This window comes from Neoarius graeffei, chromosome 3 (genome assembly GCF_027579695.1).
Source record: "Neoarius graeffei isolate fNeoGra1 chromosome 3, fNeoGra1.pri, whole genome shotgun sequence".
NCBI lineage: Eukaryota > Metazoa > Chordata > Actinopteri > Siluriformes > Ariidae > Neoarius > Neoarius graeffei.
The window spans coordinates 50736013-50753671 of NC_083571.1; the positions used below are offsets into that span (position 1 = coordinate 50736013).

Consider the following 17659-nt stretch of genomic DNA (forward strand, 5'->3'; position numbering starts at 1 on the left):
ATATAACTTTTAATGTGATGGTTATAAATAGTGTGCGAAATACCCGTCAACATTCCATGGGAGGTGTGACCACTTTTTTTTTTATTCCGCTGCTACTATCGTAGGGTACTAACGATATCTACACATCAAGGCATGTTTTGGAGCTCAGCGGGGATCGTGTAGAATAATGGGCTGTGCTTACGTTGCTGAAGCCGTGCCGTGCCGTCTCCGCATCACTTTCATTAAATGCCGTGCAGATAGGCTATAAAATGTCTCCCAAAACAATTTTTGCAATATACAGTGCTATATGGAAAAAATTCAATTATACCATACAATGGGATTGCTCCATGTGATTGCTTCACAGTCTGACATGCTTCCAATCTCTTCTATTTTTGAATGTGCCATCACCATCTGACAGCTGGTGGTGAAATTGGTTGGGTGGGCTATGAAATAAATTATAAATTTATTTATAAATTATAAATTGTCTGGAGACAGGTTTCACCGAGCAGCTATTATGCGCGAGACTTCAGAAAAATCAGAAAAAGTCAGAAAAATCTGTTCGTAAAATTACGTTATAATGACCAAATACAATGAAAAGTATTTTTCCAGTCTCACCTGTGAAAAGTAATCCCATGTGATCTCGTTTGGACGGTAAACCTGTTGGTACAGTTAAACGCAGCACATGAATGAGGCATCTTTATTCTCTGCTTTGCCCCATCCAATATGGCGGCGAGGATGACGTATGATTCTACGCGGAAGGCGGCGTCTATGTTTATATGTCTATGCCCGGCGTGAAGCACTCACAGTCATGTGGTTGTGACGTCATCGTAAACAAATCCGTTCTACTCATCCAGACGACTTTGCAACGGCGCCGTTGCCAGATCTTTCCACTCTGGAACCCATTCTCAAAAGATTTTGTTTTGGGGCACCCAAAACGCCAGTGCCGTGTGGACGCCAGGCCGAAACGATAAACAATTTTATCAGATTCACCTGAATCCGTTGCCGTGTGGACAGGGCCTAAAGTAATGCCACAATCAACCCCACCAGGAAGAAGGTCCTAATTAACTGTATGGACCTCCTAAGTCACATTTGGGTGGTTCACTGCTTAATACACACACACACACACACACACACACACACACACACACACACACACACTACTCAGATGTTGCAGTGACCTACACTTTCAGAAGTATGTGATGATGTCCTTCCATACCGTTGTCCATATAAATCATATCACACTCAGGTAACCAAAAACACACACTGAAAAAGCGTATTGTCATTAATCTGCACATGGAATTTAATTTACCTTTCCAACTCTGCCAAGTGGACTAAGCACTGAACTTGTCTGAATCTGGTTCCCCCTCAGCCGTCTGAATCTGGTTCCCCCTCAGCCGTCTGAATCTGGTTCCCCCTCAGCCGTCTGAATCTGGTTCCCCCTCAGCCGTCATCTGAAGCACATAAACCATGGAGGAAAGGGACAATAAATACACAGGTACTGGCAATGTACCACTTAAGAGTATATTTAAAGGAAAACTCTGGAGTGAAATGCTTTTTAGGTCTATTTTCGCATTACTGGCAGTGCATACGCTGAGTTGCTATCACAATCACGTCAATCGGATATGTTTTGAGAAAATTCGTTATTTGTGATTTCAACCGGAAAGCGCTAACACAGCAGTGCCCGGGGCATGTCTTTTTGCCGATACAAAACGCTAGTTTTAAAACCATTGCAAAGCTCAAAACAACATGACAGTTCTGTGGAAGTGAGCAGAGGGTTCCTCCAAACAAAACGAAGTGTCCCTGGCTCTGCAAGTGCACGGATAGTGTGTGTAGAAGAGTAAATACAAAGCCAGTGACCTTACCTGAAGTTGGGCTTCCTCAGACGCCATCTTCAGTGGATAGTCCGTAAAAGTCGAGTGCCGAGTGCAGAGCCCATTGTGCATTTCCAGCGGGATGGGCTCTGCACTCGGCTTTTACGGACTGTCCACTGAAGATGGCGTCTGAGGAAGCACTGCCAATAATGCGAAAATAGACCTAAAAAGCATTTCACTCCAGAGTTTTCCTTTAAGAATTGAATAAACTAAGAATCCACCTTTTCACAAAAATTATGAGAGGAAAAGTTTGCTTTGATCCTCATTAGATAATTTATTAAGATACAGAATGCAAAATATTGAGGAGAATCTCTCTTTTATGAAGCTATACCTACTATATCTACTAGTGACTGGGTCCCCAACCATCAGATGTCTCATCTCATCTCATAATCTCTAGCCGCTTTATCCTTCTACAGGGTCGCAGGCAAGCTGGAGCCTATCCCAGCTGACTACGGGCGAGAGGCGGGGTACACCCTGGACAAGTCGCCAGGTCATCACAGGGCTGACACATAGACACAGACAACCATTCACACTCACACCTACGGTCAATTTAGAGTCACCAGTTAACCTAACCTGCATGTCTTTGGACTGTGGGGGAAACCGGAGCACCCAGAGGAAACCCACGCGGACGCGGGGAGAACATGCAAACTCCACACAAAAAGGCCCTCGCCGGCAACGGGGCTCGAACCCGGACCTTCTTGCTGTGAGGCGACAGCGCTAACCACTACACCACCGTGCCGCCACCATCAGATGTAACATAACTTATTATACACATACCTCAAGAACTTCAGCTTTTGATGGGGAATTTGTGGTCTCAGAACCTTGCTGAGGCATTTCCTCATCAAGACCCTGCATTAAAGAAAAATAAGATATCATAAATATCTTGAAGACATGTTGTTCCCTGTGTAATATTATGTGGGGAAAAAACACTGTTTTAGGCACTCAACAGGTCAAATGACCACGAAAACTATAACATGGATTAAAGCAAAAAAAAAATCATCTGACTGAAAAAAAAAGCTCCATGTCGTTGGCCCCTACCACGTCAGCGACGCGTCAAATTTTAAACGCCGTGTTGTCCATTATCCCCTAGGCCCCTACTTACAGTACATTTACATAATTTTAACAATGACTAAAGCTAAGGCAAGACTTGACCATTGTCATTACTGGCTATAAATGATGAAACATCAAGTTTTCAGTGCAAAGTGCAAATTTATTTCAACAATACTTTAGTAATGCACAACAGTGGTTCAGAGAAAAGTGCAAGTGCAGTCGAACTTGAACCATGCTTTCAGAAGAGTGGAACAGAAAGAAAAATAGGAAAATCTGTTGAAATAAAGTCAGGAAACAAGAAAAGTGAAAGTTCACTTTTTCTGCTTCTTCGCAGTGAAGCCAAAGGCATCTAGTTTGGCAACACCTGATGCCTGTTTTTGTTTCTTTTTCCTTGGCACAGCAGCAGGAGCTTGCCATTATCGCCCATTTCATTTCGCCAAGCTCATCTCCACTTATACTTTACCGTTTTGTCGATGTCTGACACATCTGTGCCTTCATTTAAAAGAAGCGCGTCCATGCTGGCAAAACCGAAAGTAATTTGACGTGCTCTAGTGATGGAAATCGAAGGGCCTATGTCAGGTGAAATATGGCCTTATACGCAGTACTCGAGTTGGGGGGGGGGGGATGTGGGGGGGAGGCATCCCCCTTCTGAAATAAAAATCTCAAATCATCCCCCTTATAAAACGGCCATCCCCCCATCACATCTCTTGGGACATTTTACCAATTAATGTGGAAATTAGCCTACTATTATTTTAACAAATATTACTACCATTTCAACATTAGAGGCTTTGCGCAGTGATAGCCTACATGTAGCCGGATAAAAAAGACGCATATTTATTTATTCGGTTGCACCTCTCATTCACACCTACAGTACCAGTCAAAAGTTTGGAAACGCCTCTAATTCAGTGGTTTTTCATTATTTTAAAATTTTCTGAATTGTAGATTAATACTAAAGTACGGAGCCGTAGAGGGGACATGGTGAATAAAAAAATAAAGCGTGGGAACGACTTATAAGGCGTGTGCACGAGATATTAATGCGCGCGCACGAGTTATAACCCGTGCGCACGCTTTGCGTTAAGGCGTGCGCTCGGGTAGTTAAAAGTGAGGGGACGAGTTACAAATCGTTCCCTCGCTTTCATTAAAGCGTGTGCACGAGATATTAAATCGTTCCCTCGCTTTCATTAAGGCGTGAGCACGAGATATTAATACGTGCGCTCGAGTTATAAAGGCGTGCGCACGGGTTATTAAAAAGTGAGGGAACGTCTTAAAACGCGTTCCCTCGGTTTATATCCAAGGCGTGGGAATGATATCCTATGTCGTTCCCTCGATTTATTAAAATATTCCCACAATATCCTTGTTTTCGTTGATCTCGTTGCCTACACACACACACACATGTACACACAGGCTGTAGGTCACCATGGTAGCTCCGGAAATACTAGACGCTATTCTATTATATTTTAATACTGGACTCAGATACACAGAAATCCTGGATGCACTTGCATCCCAATATGGCTTTATTATAAGTCTGAGACACCTCAAGAGAGTTCTGAGAGAGAATGGGCTTCGCCGTCGTAGTTTTTCTGACCTAGGAACGACTATAGATTTCATCATCAGCCAACTAAATAGCCCAGGTCGCCTCCACGGGTACCGCTGGATGCACGCAAAGTGCCTGGAACATGGCATTCAGGAAAAAACAGAGGATGTACGGATTATCCTTCAACTACTGGACCCAGAGTGTGTTGCGCTACGCCGTCGTCGTACACTTCAGCGCAGACAGTACTTTTCCAAAGGACCCAATTTAATTTGGCATGTCGATTCTTATGACAAACTAAAACCGTTCGGAATCTGCATAAACGGATGCATAGACGGGTTTTCCCGTAGGATCGTCTGGCTGAAAGCCGCACACACAAGTAGTAACCCGCGAGTGATTGGCAGTTACTATGTGGATGCAGTGGAGAGGTTAGGTGGATGCCTGAGAATCGTATGAACTGATTTTGGAACTGAGAATGTGACTGTGCGAGACATCCAGAAGTTCTTCAGGCGTGACGGAGAAGACGACAGGGCAGGGGACCGAAGCTACATCTCCGGGGCCAGCACTGCAAATCAGCGTACTGAATCTTGGTGGGGCCAGTTGCGTAGACAAGGGGCTGAATACTGGATCGAGTTCTTCGGAGAGCTGAAGAACTTCTGGATGTCTCGCACAGTCACATTCTCAGTTCCAAAATCAGTTCGTACGATTCTCGGGCATCCACCTAACCTCTCAACTGCATCCACATAGTAACTGCCAATCACTCGCGGGTTACTACTTGTGTGTGCGGCTTTCAGCCAGACGATCCTACGGGAAAACCCGTCTATGCATCCGTTTATGCAGATTCTGAACGGTTTTAGTTTGTCATAAGAATCGACATGCCAAATTAAATTGGGTCCTTTGGAAAAGTACTGTCTGCGCTGAAGTGTACGACGACGGCGTAGCGCAACACTCTCTGGGTCCAGTAGTTGAAGGATAATCCGTACATCCTCTGTTTTTTCCTGAATACCATGTTCCAGGCACTTTGCGTGCATCCAGTGGTACCCGTGGAGGCGACCTGGGCTATTTAGTTGGCTGATGATGAAATCTATAGTCGTTCCTAGGTCAGAAAAACTACGATGGCGAAGCCCATTCTCTCTCAGAACTCTCTTGAGGTGTCTCAGACTTATAATAAACAGAGGTGTCAAAAGTATTACCATTTATTACTCAAATAGAAGTATAGATACTATGGTTTAGAAATACTTTTCATGAAGTAAAAGTATCAACTGAAGCTTTTTACTCAAGTAAAAAGTATACTGATTTCTAAACTACTTTAAAGTACAAAAGTAAAAGTAATGAAAGAGGAAAAAATGCTATTAAGGACAAAGGCGCAGCCTAGAAGTCCACATACAGTCCATTCTCCTGACCCATTAAAATGTTTCATGGAGCACAAGTAATAATGACTTGTTGTCTGTAAGTGTTGTAATGGTGTAAAACATCATACCTCAGAAGTAAGTTATCAATACATTTTTATTGAAAATGTATATATTAAAACACACACACACACACACACACACACACACACACGTCTCGACCACATCACCCCATCCTACTGATCCACACAGATGGAAAAAACAACTACAGTAATACGATTCATTTGAAAAGACTGCAGCATTGTAATGTCCAAAATATTGTATAACGCAATATTTTTGCAGTATGCTGGCAATCATTTTGTGTCCAAAGTTGCATTGCATTCACTGTCTAAACGGCAGTAATAATACAGTATTTAAATGCTATGAATGAATGAATGAATGAATACTACACTAACACTACTGTAAAATTACAGTTTTTTTCTTTTTCATATGGGACGTGCAGTAGAGGCAGCAGGTTCCAGTTAAAATGTAAGAAAAACACTTTCTCATCCCTACTAGTTACAGGCTCACCGAGAGAAGTCAACAGAATGTTTGTGTTCCAGCAATGCGAGGCTGAACACAGGCGAGGAAAGAAAGGGCGGCCGCTGGAATGCCGACACACTATAAGCTAATATAACGTTTACTAAGCTAAGACCTGTCACTTTACTCACTAACCCCCACCAAGATACCATAACTGCGTTTGTAAACTTAACCTGACTCAGAAAAGAGAATGCCGCATGGTTCGTGGGGGGGGGGATTCCACTCCTGACAAACGAACGAGAGCCCGCAATTTACTAATGGTGTTGAAGTCAGAGCTCTGATTGCTGTGTGCTTGGAGCGCCCTGAGTGGCAGTTTATTAGGTGGACAAAGTAATATAAAGATTGGCGCAATGAAATGCAAGTAACGAGACTATTATAACAGGGTCTCTGCACATTTCTGACCAGCAAAAATAATACTTTTTAAGACCATTTTAAGACCACTGAGTATAAAAAAATAAGACCACTACCGCGGAACAAATACGTACAGTAAAAAAAAAAGCACACTCTAGGTTAAGTTCAAAGCATTTTTTTTTTTATAAAAAATGTGCATCTTCAGTTTACAAAACAGAACATTAGCTGCCTTCTCAATATTTTAATAGTAGGGTACTGCTGTAAACAAACAGTGAGGAAACAAATTGATCTTCAGTTAACAAAACAGAACATTAACTGCTTTCTCAATATTTTAATAGTAGGGTACTGCCATGAACATAAACAGTGAGGAAACAAGGAAGTTTGACTACTGATCGAACTGCCTCTGGGGACTGTTGTTGCCCGACTAGCAGCATAGCGCATATGCTTTTCCCCTTTCGAGTGAGCGTCAAGGGCTTTACAGCCCATTGTTGTCAACTTGATGTCTTTCCGACATACCTTACATCTCGCTTCATATTCTGAAGTTGCTGTTGTTAGCCAACTTTTGTATTTTGGCTCCTCAAGCCACTTGTTACTAAACTTACACTTCCCCATCTCCGTTCATGTTCAAGTTCAACCACTTCTTCCTCGTCTGCTCTACTCTCAATGGTTCTACTACCAGTGTTGGGCACGTTACTTTCAAAAAGTAATTAGTTATAGTTACTAGTTACTTTTCCCAAAAAGTAACTGAGTTAGTAACGGAGTTACTTTGTCATAAAAGTAACTAATTACCAGGGAAAGTAATTATTCCGTTACATTTTGTTCCCCCTCAAAAAAAAATCAAATTCAATTAGTGTAATCATAATAAAAGTGAATGTTAAATGTGTTTAATGACTGAAATGGACACTTAACAGAACCAATTAGTAACATTATCTACACTATATTAATATTTTGTGGGACAATGTGAGATAAGACATCTATCAAATGTAATATATTTCTGTAGTTATTAAAATTGTTACTAATTACTGGCCACTGACGAGGACAAACGCCTTGTTCCTCGACATAATGTGCACTGCACGTAAACACTCTTGCCTTTTATTTCAAGTAATGAAAAGTAATGGCTGTATTTCCAATGTGAAAGCGCAGTGCTGGGCTGACCGCTCGCCATCGCTGGGTCTTCCGATTGAAAGAGCGCACAGTAGTGCAGTAGGCGTGGCCTACCTACGTATGTTGTCCAAATCTACTCTGATTGGCTTACTGTGCCGTTGTCTCGTGTCTCCCCGCCCCACACGAAAGCAGAGTAAAGAAAGGCTGAACGAGCAGCGTGCCAGATTAAAACAGCTTTAATAAAGTAACGCATAGTATTTTATTGTAAGTAACGGGAACGGCGTTATAACGATGTAAAAAGTAATTAGTTAGATTACTCGTTACTAAAAAAAAGTAAAGCCGTTTATTTCTAACGCCGTTATTCCCATCACTGTCTACTACATGGATAAAAGAACACACTGCCCCCAGTGGCGTGGTTCCTGCGCTATGAGAACTAGTGCTAGACACACAACGGCTCTTGTGCTACTTGTTCAGCATCTTGATAACAAACGACGCTGGTTGAATAAATAACGTTAGCGCGGAAAAAAAAATCCAGACATATGTTTTTTTTTTTCATTTACCGTAGGCTACCCGGATGAAATTTAATACCTCCCATGTGAAATTTAATACCATAGCTCAAAAAATAGCGAAATATAATGCTTTTTAAGACCTTAAAAAACACACATTAAAAATAAGACTTTTTAAGGATCCGCGGAGACCCTGTATAAACGTAACGAAGTAAAAGTAAATGCTTGAAAATGTAACGAGTAGAGATAAAAAGTAGGTTGAAAAATTATTACTCCAGTAAAGTAGAAAGTATCAAAATTTCTACTTAAGTAAAGTAACGAAGTATTTGTACTTCGTTACTTGACACCTCTGTTGCCTACACACACACACGTACGCACAGGCTGTAGGTCACCATGGTAGCTCCGGAAATACTAGACGCTATTTTATTATATTTTAATACTGGACTCAGATACACAGAAATCCTCGATGCACTTGCATCGAGGATTTCTGTGTATCTGAGTCCAGTATTAAAATATAATAAAATAGCGTCTAGTATTTCCGGAGCTACCATGGTGACCTACAGCCTGTGTGTACGTGTGTGTGTGTAGGCAACGAGATCAACGAAAACAAGGATATTGTGGGAATATTTTAATAAGTCGAGGGAACGACATAGGATCATTCCCACGCCTTGGATATAAACCGAGGGAACGCGTTTTAAGACGTTCCCTCACTTTTTAATAACCCGTGCGCACGCCTTTACAACTCGAGCGCACGTATTAATATCTCGTGCTCACGCCTTAATGAAAGCGAGGGAACGATTTAATATCTCGTGCACACGCCTTAATGAAAGCGAGGGAACGATTTGTAACTCGTCCCCTCACTTTTAACTACCCGAGCGCACGCCTTAACGCAAAGCGTGCGCACGGGTTATAACTCGTGCGCGCGCATTAATATCTCGTGCACACGCCTTATAAGTCGTTCCCACGCTTTGTTATTTTTTTATTCACCATGTCCCCTCTACGGCTCCGTACTAAAGTCATTGACATTATGAAGAAATATATATGGAATTATTTGGTAAGCAAAAAAAGTGTTAATCAAACCAGAATATGTTTTATATTTTAGATTCTTCAAAGTAGGCACCTTTTGCTTAGATGACAGCTTTGCACATCTTGGCATTTTCTCAGTCAGCTTTACGAGGTAGTCACCTGGAATGGCTTTCAGTTTACAGCTGTGCCTTGCCAAGAGTGAATTTCTTGACCTCTTAATGTGTTTGAGACCATCAGTTGTGTTGTGAAGAGGTAGAGTTGGTATACAGTGAATGGCCCTATTTGAGTACTGCTCTAATCCATATTATGCCAAGAACTACTCAACTAAGTAAAGAAAAACGACAGTCCATCATTACTTTAAGAAATGAAGGTCAGTCAGTCTGAAAAAGTTTGGGATGAGTTGAACTGCAGAGTGAAGGCAAAGCAGACGACGAGTGCTCAGCACCTCTGGGAACTTCAAGACTGTTGGAAAACCATTTTGAGTGATTACCTCATGAAGCTGATTGAGAGAATGTCAAGAGTGTGCAAAGCTGTACAGTAATCAAAGCAAAAGGTGCCTACTTTAAGAATCTAAAATCTAAAACATATTTTGGTTTGATTAACATTTTCAAGTTTACTAAATGATTCCTTACGTGTTGCTGCATAGTCTGGATGACTTCAGTATTCATTTACAATGTAGGAAAAAAATTTTAAAAATAAAACCATCGAATTTGAAGGTGTTTCCAAACTTTTGAATGGTACTGTATACGGAGGTTTCAGTCACTGAAAACAGCTACTTTCGCAAACTCTGGGCAGAGTGGAGATTTCTGAAAACTCCATCTTCAGACACTCGTGTAAATAGGGAAAACGAAGCAACAGTGGGCGAGAGGGCGCGCGTGAATATAATGAGTCATAGGTGTGAATCTTTCACCGAATGCCAATTGTCCCGGTTCTTCATGAAATCGCATGCGCACGCACAAATTCATTCGGTTAACTTTCAAATAACTGTTCTTGTGCACTTGCGACACCGGAGCCACTTTCCTGAATTTTGAGCTTCAGAGTATTGGCTTCTTTATCTATTTAATCAATGAATTTATTTGTCACATACACTAAATTACTAATGTAAAACATTAGTAGCCTATTTAAGCAATAGCTGTTTTCTCCACTGTTTTCTGACCTTTTGTGCTTAGTGAACAAGACACTTCATTACACTCCATTGACTGACTTCCAATTCCGGACTTTTTTGAAAATGTAAAATATAGACCTACGAGATGTTTTTTTTGGGACTTAATTCGCGTTGGTCCTTCACTATTAATTTTTGAGACTGACGAGGCACTAAATACTGTGGAATTATTTTCTCCTTACTATGAAGTTTGGCATCTTAAACAAGTGTCGGGAAATCTTGCAGCCCGACTCTGCAGCCTCCAATGTTTAAGCGAACTGCTGAAACCATAATGTTTAAAGATTAAATCGTAGGCTAATCAAACCAAAGAGAAAAACAGCCTTTCCAGAACGTTGTCTGCCGAAGCCTGTTTAACCTACAAAAGGCTTAATAGCATAGATCTTGCTGCGGCTTCAACAGGGCTGTTTAGATTTTTCACCTGATCGCCTTTCAATAGGCAAATATCATCATTTATTATTATTATTATTATTATTATTATTATTATTATTATTATTATTATTATTATTACTACTACTACTACAATAGGCCTAGTATTAGTAGTAGGCAAGTAGTTGCCTAGTAGTAGGACAGCCAAATTGTTTCATCAGTGGAGCCGCTGTTAAAAGGCAACTGATGCGGAGCGCCGCGGCTCGCCTCGGGGTGAATTGCGTCCCGAGGCGCGGGGCTGGCCCACCCTGGCAGCACTGGTTCGTTGGGGAGAGGGCAGAGGTCGCTGGCTGCCAAGTTTGGAGAGGCTGGGACCTCCCCTGGCCGAGTTACGAGCGTGCAAAGTCGGGCTGGAGCCGCCGATAGAAACGAAACTCAAGCCGAGCACCGCGGCTCGCTGCCTACGCCCAGCCTCCCCGGGACTAGACAGTAGCGTAGGCTTTATTTATTTATTTATTTATTTATGCCTATCTAGCGCAACAACTTATTCCTTTACATATACTCAAACATAGCACAAGAAAGAGTTCAACAACAGGCAATCACAGCAGCTTGGTGAAGTTCTAAATCACATCGGTGTCAGACCTATGTCTATGCCTACCCCCTTTTTTTTCCTCGGATCTGCATCACTCTCATTATTGACCTTTAGCGCTCCCAGTTGACGGAAATCCGTCGTAGCGACGGAAAACTTTAATCCATGCTATTAGCTTGTAATTTTGACTTACTATACACATTAAACTAACAGATCCAGTAGATGCAGTTCTACAACCCACCAAACACGTTATTTCTGTTTCATGCATGTGACAGTGCAGGTGCGTTTATCTTGTATGAAAATGTCACTTACTCTATCGAAGCCTTTTAGACAACCAGCTGATGCACCAGTAGATGCCTTTTTTTGCTGCCGACTTGCTGATACCTTCTGAGCACTCCTAGAAAGCTCTGATGTATGTGGTACCTCTCCGTGTTGACCCTCTGTGGACATTCCTCCTGGTTTCTGAAGAATTTATTGACAAACATCAGGCCAATGACATTAAGTACAAATAAATCTAATACGAGAACTATCAATTCCACAAAGTAAACATCTGATCACCTTGCATCTCCATGGCCAGTCTGAGGCCCTGTCCACACGGCAACGGATTCAGGTGACTCCGATACAATTGCTCATCATTTAGGCCTGGCATCCACACGACACCGGCGTTTTGGGTGCCCAAAACGCAATCTTTTTGAGAACGGGTTCCAGAGTGGAAAGATCTGGCAACGTTGCCGTTGCGAAGTCGTCTGGATGAGTAGAACGGATTTGTTTACGATGACGTCACAACCACATGACTGTGAGTGCTTCACGCCGGGTAGAAGTGTAACGAACTCGATGCGAGTTGTCAACAAATCCTATAACTTGGTTCATGAAACGCGCTTACAAAATATTTTCACTGTGAATATTTATTGTGTAATGGTGCAAAGTGAGAGAGAGAGAGAGAGAGAGAGAGACTCTGCCCTTAGGGCAGAGTCAATCCCGCCAGCAAAAATAGGGAAAAAAAGGAGCGATCTCACCTCTTCAGATGTTGGTTTAAGTCCTACAATACATTCCTCAAAAAGGGCGTAGAAGAGCAAATTAATCCATCAACGTGTAGCATTCAATTTATTCCGGACCATTAAAGACGCTGCCTTCCGCGTAGAATCATACGTCATCCTCGCCGCCATATTGGATAGGTCAAAGCGGAGAATAAAGATTCATGTGCTGCGTTTAACTGTACCAACATGTTTACTATCCAAATGAGATCACATGGGATTACCTTTCACAGGTGAGAAACAACAAATTAATCCATCAACATGTAGCATTCAATTTATTCCGGACCATTAAAGACGCCGCCTTCCGCGTAGAATCATACGTCATCCTCGCCGCCATATTGGATAGGTCAAAGCGGAGAATAAAGATTAGCTGCGTTTAACTGTACCAACAGGTTTGCCGTCCAAACGAGATCACATGGGATTACCTTTCACAGGTGAGACTGGAAAAATACTTTTCATTGTATTTGGTCATTATAATGTAATTTTACGAACAGATTTTCCTGACTTTGTGGCTAATATGAAGTCTCGCGCATAATAGTTTATGCGCATGCGTCCTTACTTCTTCCATTGTTCTGGTGTCTCCGAAGAGACCATCTTACAGCGCCCCTAGAGGTGTGGCATGTGTATTGCATCGTTTTCAGCAAGCGTTGCGTTGCCATATGGACCTGATATTTTACTGATCGTTGCCCAGTTGGACGCGATATATTTTTAAATAACATCTCGTTGCCGTTGTCGTGTGGATGTAGCCTGAGTCTCTGTAATTATAGGTGATCTCCTCCCCTGGACTTGTGTCTCTTATAGCAAATAGACACAGATGGGGCTTCCCTTCCACTCTCAAGTACTTCATCTTGGCATTAGGGTTTATATGGTCATCATTAACAAGTCTTCCAAGAGACCCATCCTCACTGGCTAAATCAACACTACAAAAGCACAAGTAACACATAGTTGGGCAGTATTAATTAGCCTAAATTAAGAGCCTTCTGTCAACAACACTTGTATTTTCAGTAAACCAAGAGCAACATGACATTTAATTCTGATTGGATGAAATAATAACGTAAAACACACCACCACAGTGTCCCATTAAATTGGAACTCGAACATGAACACCTTAAGGCAGTCATGGTATATTCTCCGTCTCCTCTCGCTTGTCTGCTTGCTTATTAGTTCACCTTGATACTCCAACAGGAAGCCACTTTTTGCAAATGGAGTGGTAGTGAAGATGCCACGACCTAGTTAACACACACATAACAAATAACTCACAAAAAGTAAGGTGACATATGTAGGTGCATTTGGTAATTATTAAGTGATCTCATTAAATCAGTCTCATTAAATCTGAAGGTTAATAATTAAATTGAATCAGTCTCATTTGAATCATACCATTGAATCATTTAAATTGAATCAGTCTCATATTATCATTAAATCACTCATGGAATCAGTCTCATTAATTAATACCATTAATTTTGATGCTTAATAATAAATTGCCAAACAGCTAAGTTATGGTATATTCCAAATTATGATCACTTATCATATTACATAAATTATATGCACCTTTTTGAATTCTTTGGGAGATTGTGTGACTTCAGAAATATTGGAACACAAAAACAACACACAGTTTCAATAATGAATGAATTTATTATAACAAAGGTAAAACTGGATAACGGCAGTTGAAATATATACAAACAGTGAAGTGTGTGTGGGTGTGTGGGTGTGTATATGAGAGACCTTGTGTGGGTGTGGCCTACACAAAAGAATTAGCTTTGGTTGCTAAGACAAAGGGGGTGTTATCTAAGTAGAACAAAGGATTAGCTCTGTGGCTAACTAATGTGTGTTTGTGGATGGTGGCCACGTGGGGGAGTTGACCACGTGGTGAGGCCTAGATTAGCTTTGTGTTGCTAAGTAGACAAAAGAATTAGCTTTGTGTGGCTAGCTAAGGAGGGTGTTTGTGTGTGTCCCCACATGGTGTAGGCCTTGTGGCTTAAGCAAAAGGTTAGCCTAGCTTGCTAACGAGACAAAGGAATTAGCCGTGTGGCTAGCTAAGGCCCAAGGACCCTACTTCGTGGAGTTAAAACAAAGGGCTGTGTATGAGAGTGTGGGGGGGAAGGACCACCACGTGTTAAGGCCTAGTGTTCCCTTGAGACAATACAATTAGCCCTGGAGGCTAATAAAACAAAAGGATTAGCTTTGGATGCTAATGAGCCAAAAGAAATTAACCATAGGCTAATTTCACTAGCTTATAACAGTACTGAATCCACTGAAACCTTGATAAGGTCAAAATGTGTGAGGCCAAAAAAAAGTGTGTTTTTTTCCGGTTACGTAGATTTCAAAACTAGGGTCGGTAGGCAGGCTTTTTTTTTTTTTGAATTTTTTTTTTCAAGATGGCTGCCATAACCTATATTTAGACAGGAATAATTTCACAAAATATAATGAATTTCTTTGCAGGTCACCTGAGTTACCACCTTCTGATGAATCTGATGCAGCATGAGACACCTTTTAACATGAATTTTTCTGTAAATATAACAGCTCAATACACCATGAGAGAGCGAGCAGCCCCGCCCCTCTCTGCTCCCTGAGTGCAGCTCGTCGCCTTGGTAACGGTGCAGGGAAAAGACACAATATAACAAGCAAAGAGCGCTTTTTCTCAGAGTTCCCTCTCCTCGAACAACGCTGATTTACACGGAAACGAAAGGAGCTATTCACAAAATTCTTTCACATTGAGTGCTACAAGGCTCCCATGAACACAATGTAATTTTTTTGTCCCTAGTGTAAAAAACGTGGACACTAGAGCGAGTTAAAAACAAGTGACTTTTCTGATTTTGCAGTAAAAGTGCTGCCACGTTTATAATGTGAGTCTATGGGAGAGCGCGGCTGTCCTCTCCTCACTTTCAGGCTTCTCATTCAAAAACTATAAATCCTATCGCTCAGGTAGACACTTGTCTTGATTCACACAATGTGTGACTACAACTTTTGAGAAAATTGTGTGTGTAGAGTGAAAATTGTGGCTGAGAAAACAGTTTAAATGAGAAAGTTAGAGCTTTTTTTTTTCAAGCCCTCTACACTTTAAACTCCTGAGCCACACTGGTGTGTAACGCCATAGACACCCATTATAAAGTCTGAATTTCTCCAGATTTGCTCATGGTGTTTGATCTGTGACTGATCAAAAAGTATAGAACCCAGCAAAAAAGCTGAATGCCAGATCCACACAGGAGAATTTTGTCTCCGTTTTAAAGTTTGAATCATGTCTCTAGGTGAAAGACAAAATAAGCGTTCTCTCTGCTTCTGTTCCCTCCGACGGCCCCGACACACTACTGCCTCTGCCGAGTGTGCGCGCACACCGCATGTTGGGGCCGCGGATGAGTTCCTCTCCCCTGATCAACAAAGTCTGCGGGGAATTTGTGGTTATTATTGGTACAAACAGCGCGAATCACAACTTAAATGAGTGCGGTTCAGTTTGACATTATTGTCAGTCCGTTAGATAAACATTTAATTTTATTAAAATCGAAAATTAATATTTAGAGCCTGTGGGCTACAAAAATAAGTCATTAAAGTAGCCGGCTGGACTTAATTGTGTAGTCGGCTGTATGGCCGGCAGCCGGCGCTTGTGGAAAGCCCTGATTTTCCCAGTGAGTGACAAAAACTTCCGGTTCACGCGGTTGGGTTATATGTAAAAGTCGCGACTGGGGAAAAAACGAAAAAAAAAGTTTAGGGTCGGGCGGTACGGATTAGGGTCGGTCGGGTAACCGGAAACACATTTTTTTTTTGGCCTGATAAAGAAATTAAAGTGTTAGTCAGGGATAGAGAGGAGCATGCACAGCCTATCTATTAAACAACTGAAAGAACATAGAACAAAATAAATCAATTCAACACGCTGCATATTTACAGGGTAACAAATAAACCTGGGTTTAAATTCACACCATTTCAATAAAAGCTAAATTCCTAAGACTAGGTTTTTATTATGCCCAAAAATGCCAAGTCTTACTTCCGTATCCCGCTTCTACGCGAGATTATGAGAAAGATGTCTCGAGACTTTGGAGCTTTTCACCGTTGTGAAGATCTCCGTGAAGTTTCTTCTGTAGAAAGCGCAGAGAATTTCTTGATCCAGCGTGCGGTCGCTCGTGATGAAAAGAAAGTCTCTGATCAAAGTAATATGCACAGCGCTTCAATCAGGAGGAATTCTGGTCACTCCTAATTATAAATTAACTGCTTTGAGCTGCAGTTGTACGTACTTAATGAATGAAACCGGTTGTAACTCATCCGAGTTAGATCGCGCGATTCTGGATTTTTACCGTGGCCAAAGGTAAACAAAGAAATCACGCTAACTCGTGGATCTTGCAAGAAAGAGAAAAGAAAAGACGTCTTTATCTGGTTTGCTCACGGAGCGAGCCTTCCTCCCTGTGTCCGTGTTGAATCACGGCGCTGAAAGAGGAGGAAGTGGAAGCGTGTTCCGTTACTTATGCTTTCCTGTAGGATGTGACGTTGGTGATCCCGCCCCCGCGTGACGCAGGTCAACGCGGAAGTTGGCTGATGGGAAATGTAGTTTCTTAAAGAGACGGACTGAATGTACCTACACATATTTAAAGTTTCGGCATGAATGAAAAAATCAGAGGATTCAACTGACCTTTGAAGGCATTAATGTATTTTACATCGAGTCCCACTTTGTCCCTTCCATTGCGCACATAAAATTTTGCATCTTCTTTTGGATTAATGCGTCTTCGCCTTTTCATGTTTTCCTGGCATGTGACAAAAGCATTTATTACCAACGTAAATGACTGTCATAAAGTTCATTTGTAAGACAAAGATGATCGGAACAGAAAAGGACTATAACTTTTAAACATAGTTATCTACAAGGAACATCTGGACAGAAGCCAGATGATGTGCTCATAACTGTATTATTTATATTTGATTTAACACTGTGTAACAAAAAAAAAAAATGCATGCTCACAATTCTGCCCCAGTCCTCAGTTAATACAGTTTACAGCTTTGCATAAGCAGATAACTAACGCTACGTTCACACTGCAAGGCTTAATGCTCAATTCCGATTTTTTTGTGAAATCCGATTTTTTTGTGAGGTCGTTCACATTAACAAATATATGTGACTTGTATGTGATCCTCAGTATGAACGAAAAGCGACCTAAAAGTGTTCCGCATGCGCATTGCAGGATACGA

The 17659-nt window shown here is 41.6% G+C and overlaps 1 protein-coding gene across 1 annotated transcript; it reads right to left on the bottom strand.

The window, feature by feature from the left end:
• Window positions 1-1343: 1343 nt before the first annotated feature.
• On the bottom strand, window positions 1344-17217 carry LOC132882568 (N-lysine methyltransferase KMT5A-A-like). Its single transcript, XM_060915661.1, has 7 exons — window positions 17112-17217; window positions 13563-13725; window positions 13245-13417; window positions 12022-12041; window positions 11776-11925; window positions 2628-2699; window positions 1344-1430 (listed from the first exon to the last, which is right to left on the bottom strand). Exons 1-7 carry the CDS (start codon window positions 17215-17217, stop codon window positions 1395-1397), a joined length of 720 nt encoding a protein of 239 aa, XP_060771644.1. The 3' UTR covers window positions 1344-1394.
• Between the last annotated feature and the right edge of the window lie 442 nt (window positions 17218-17659).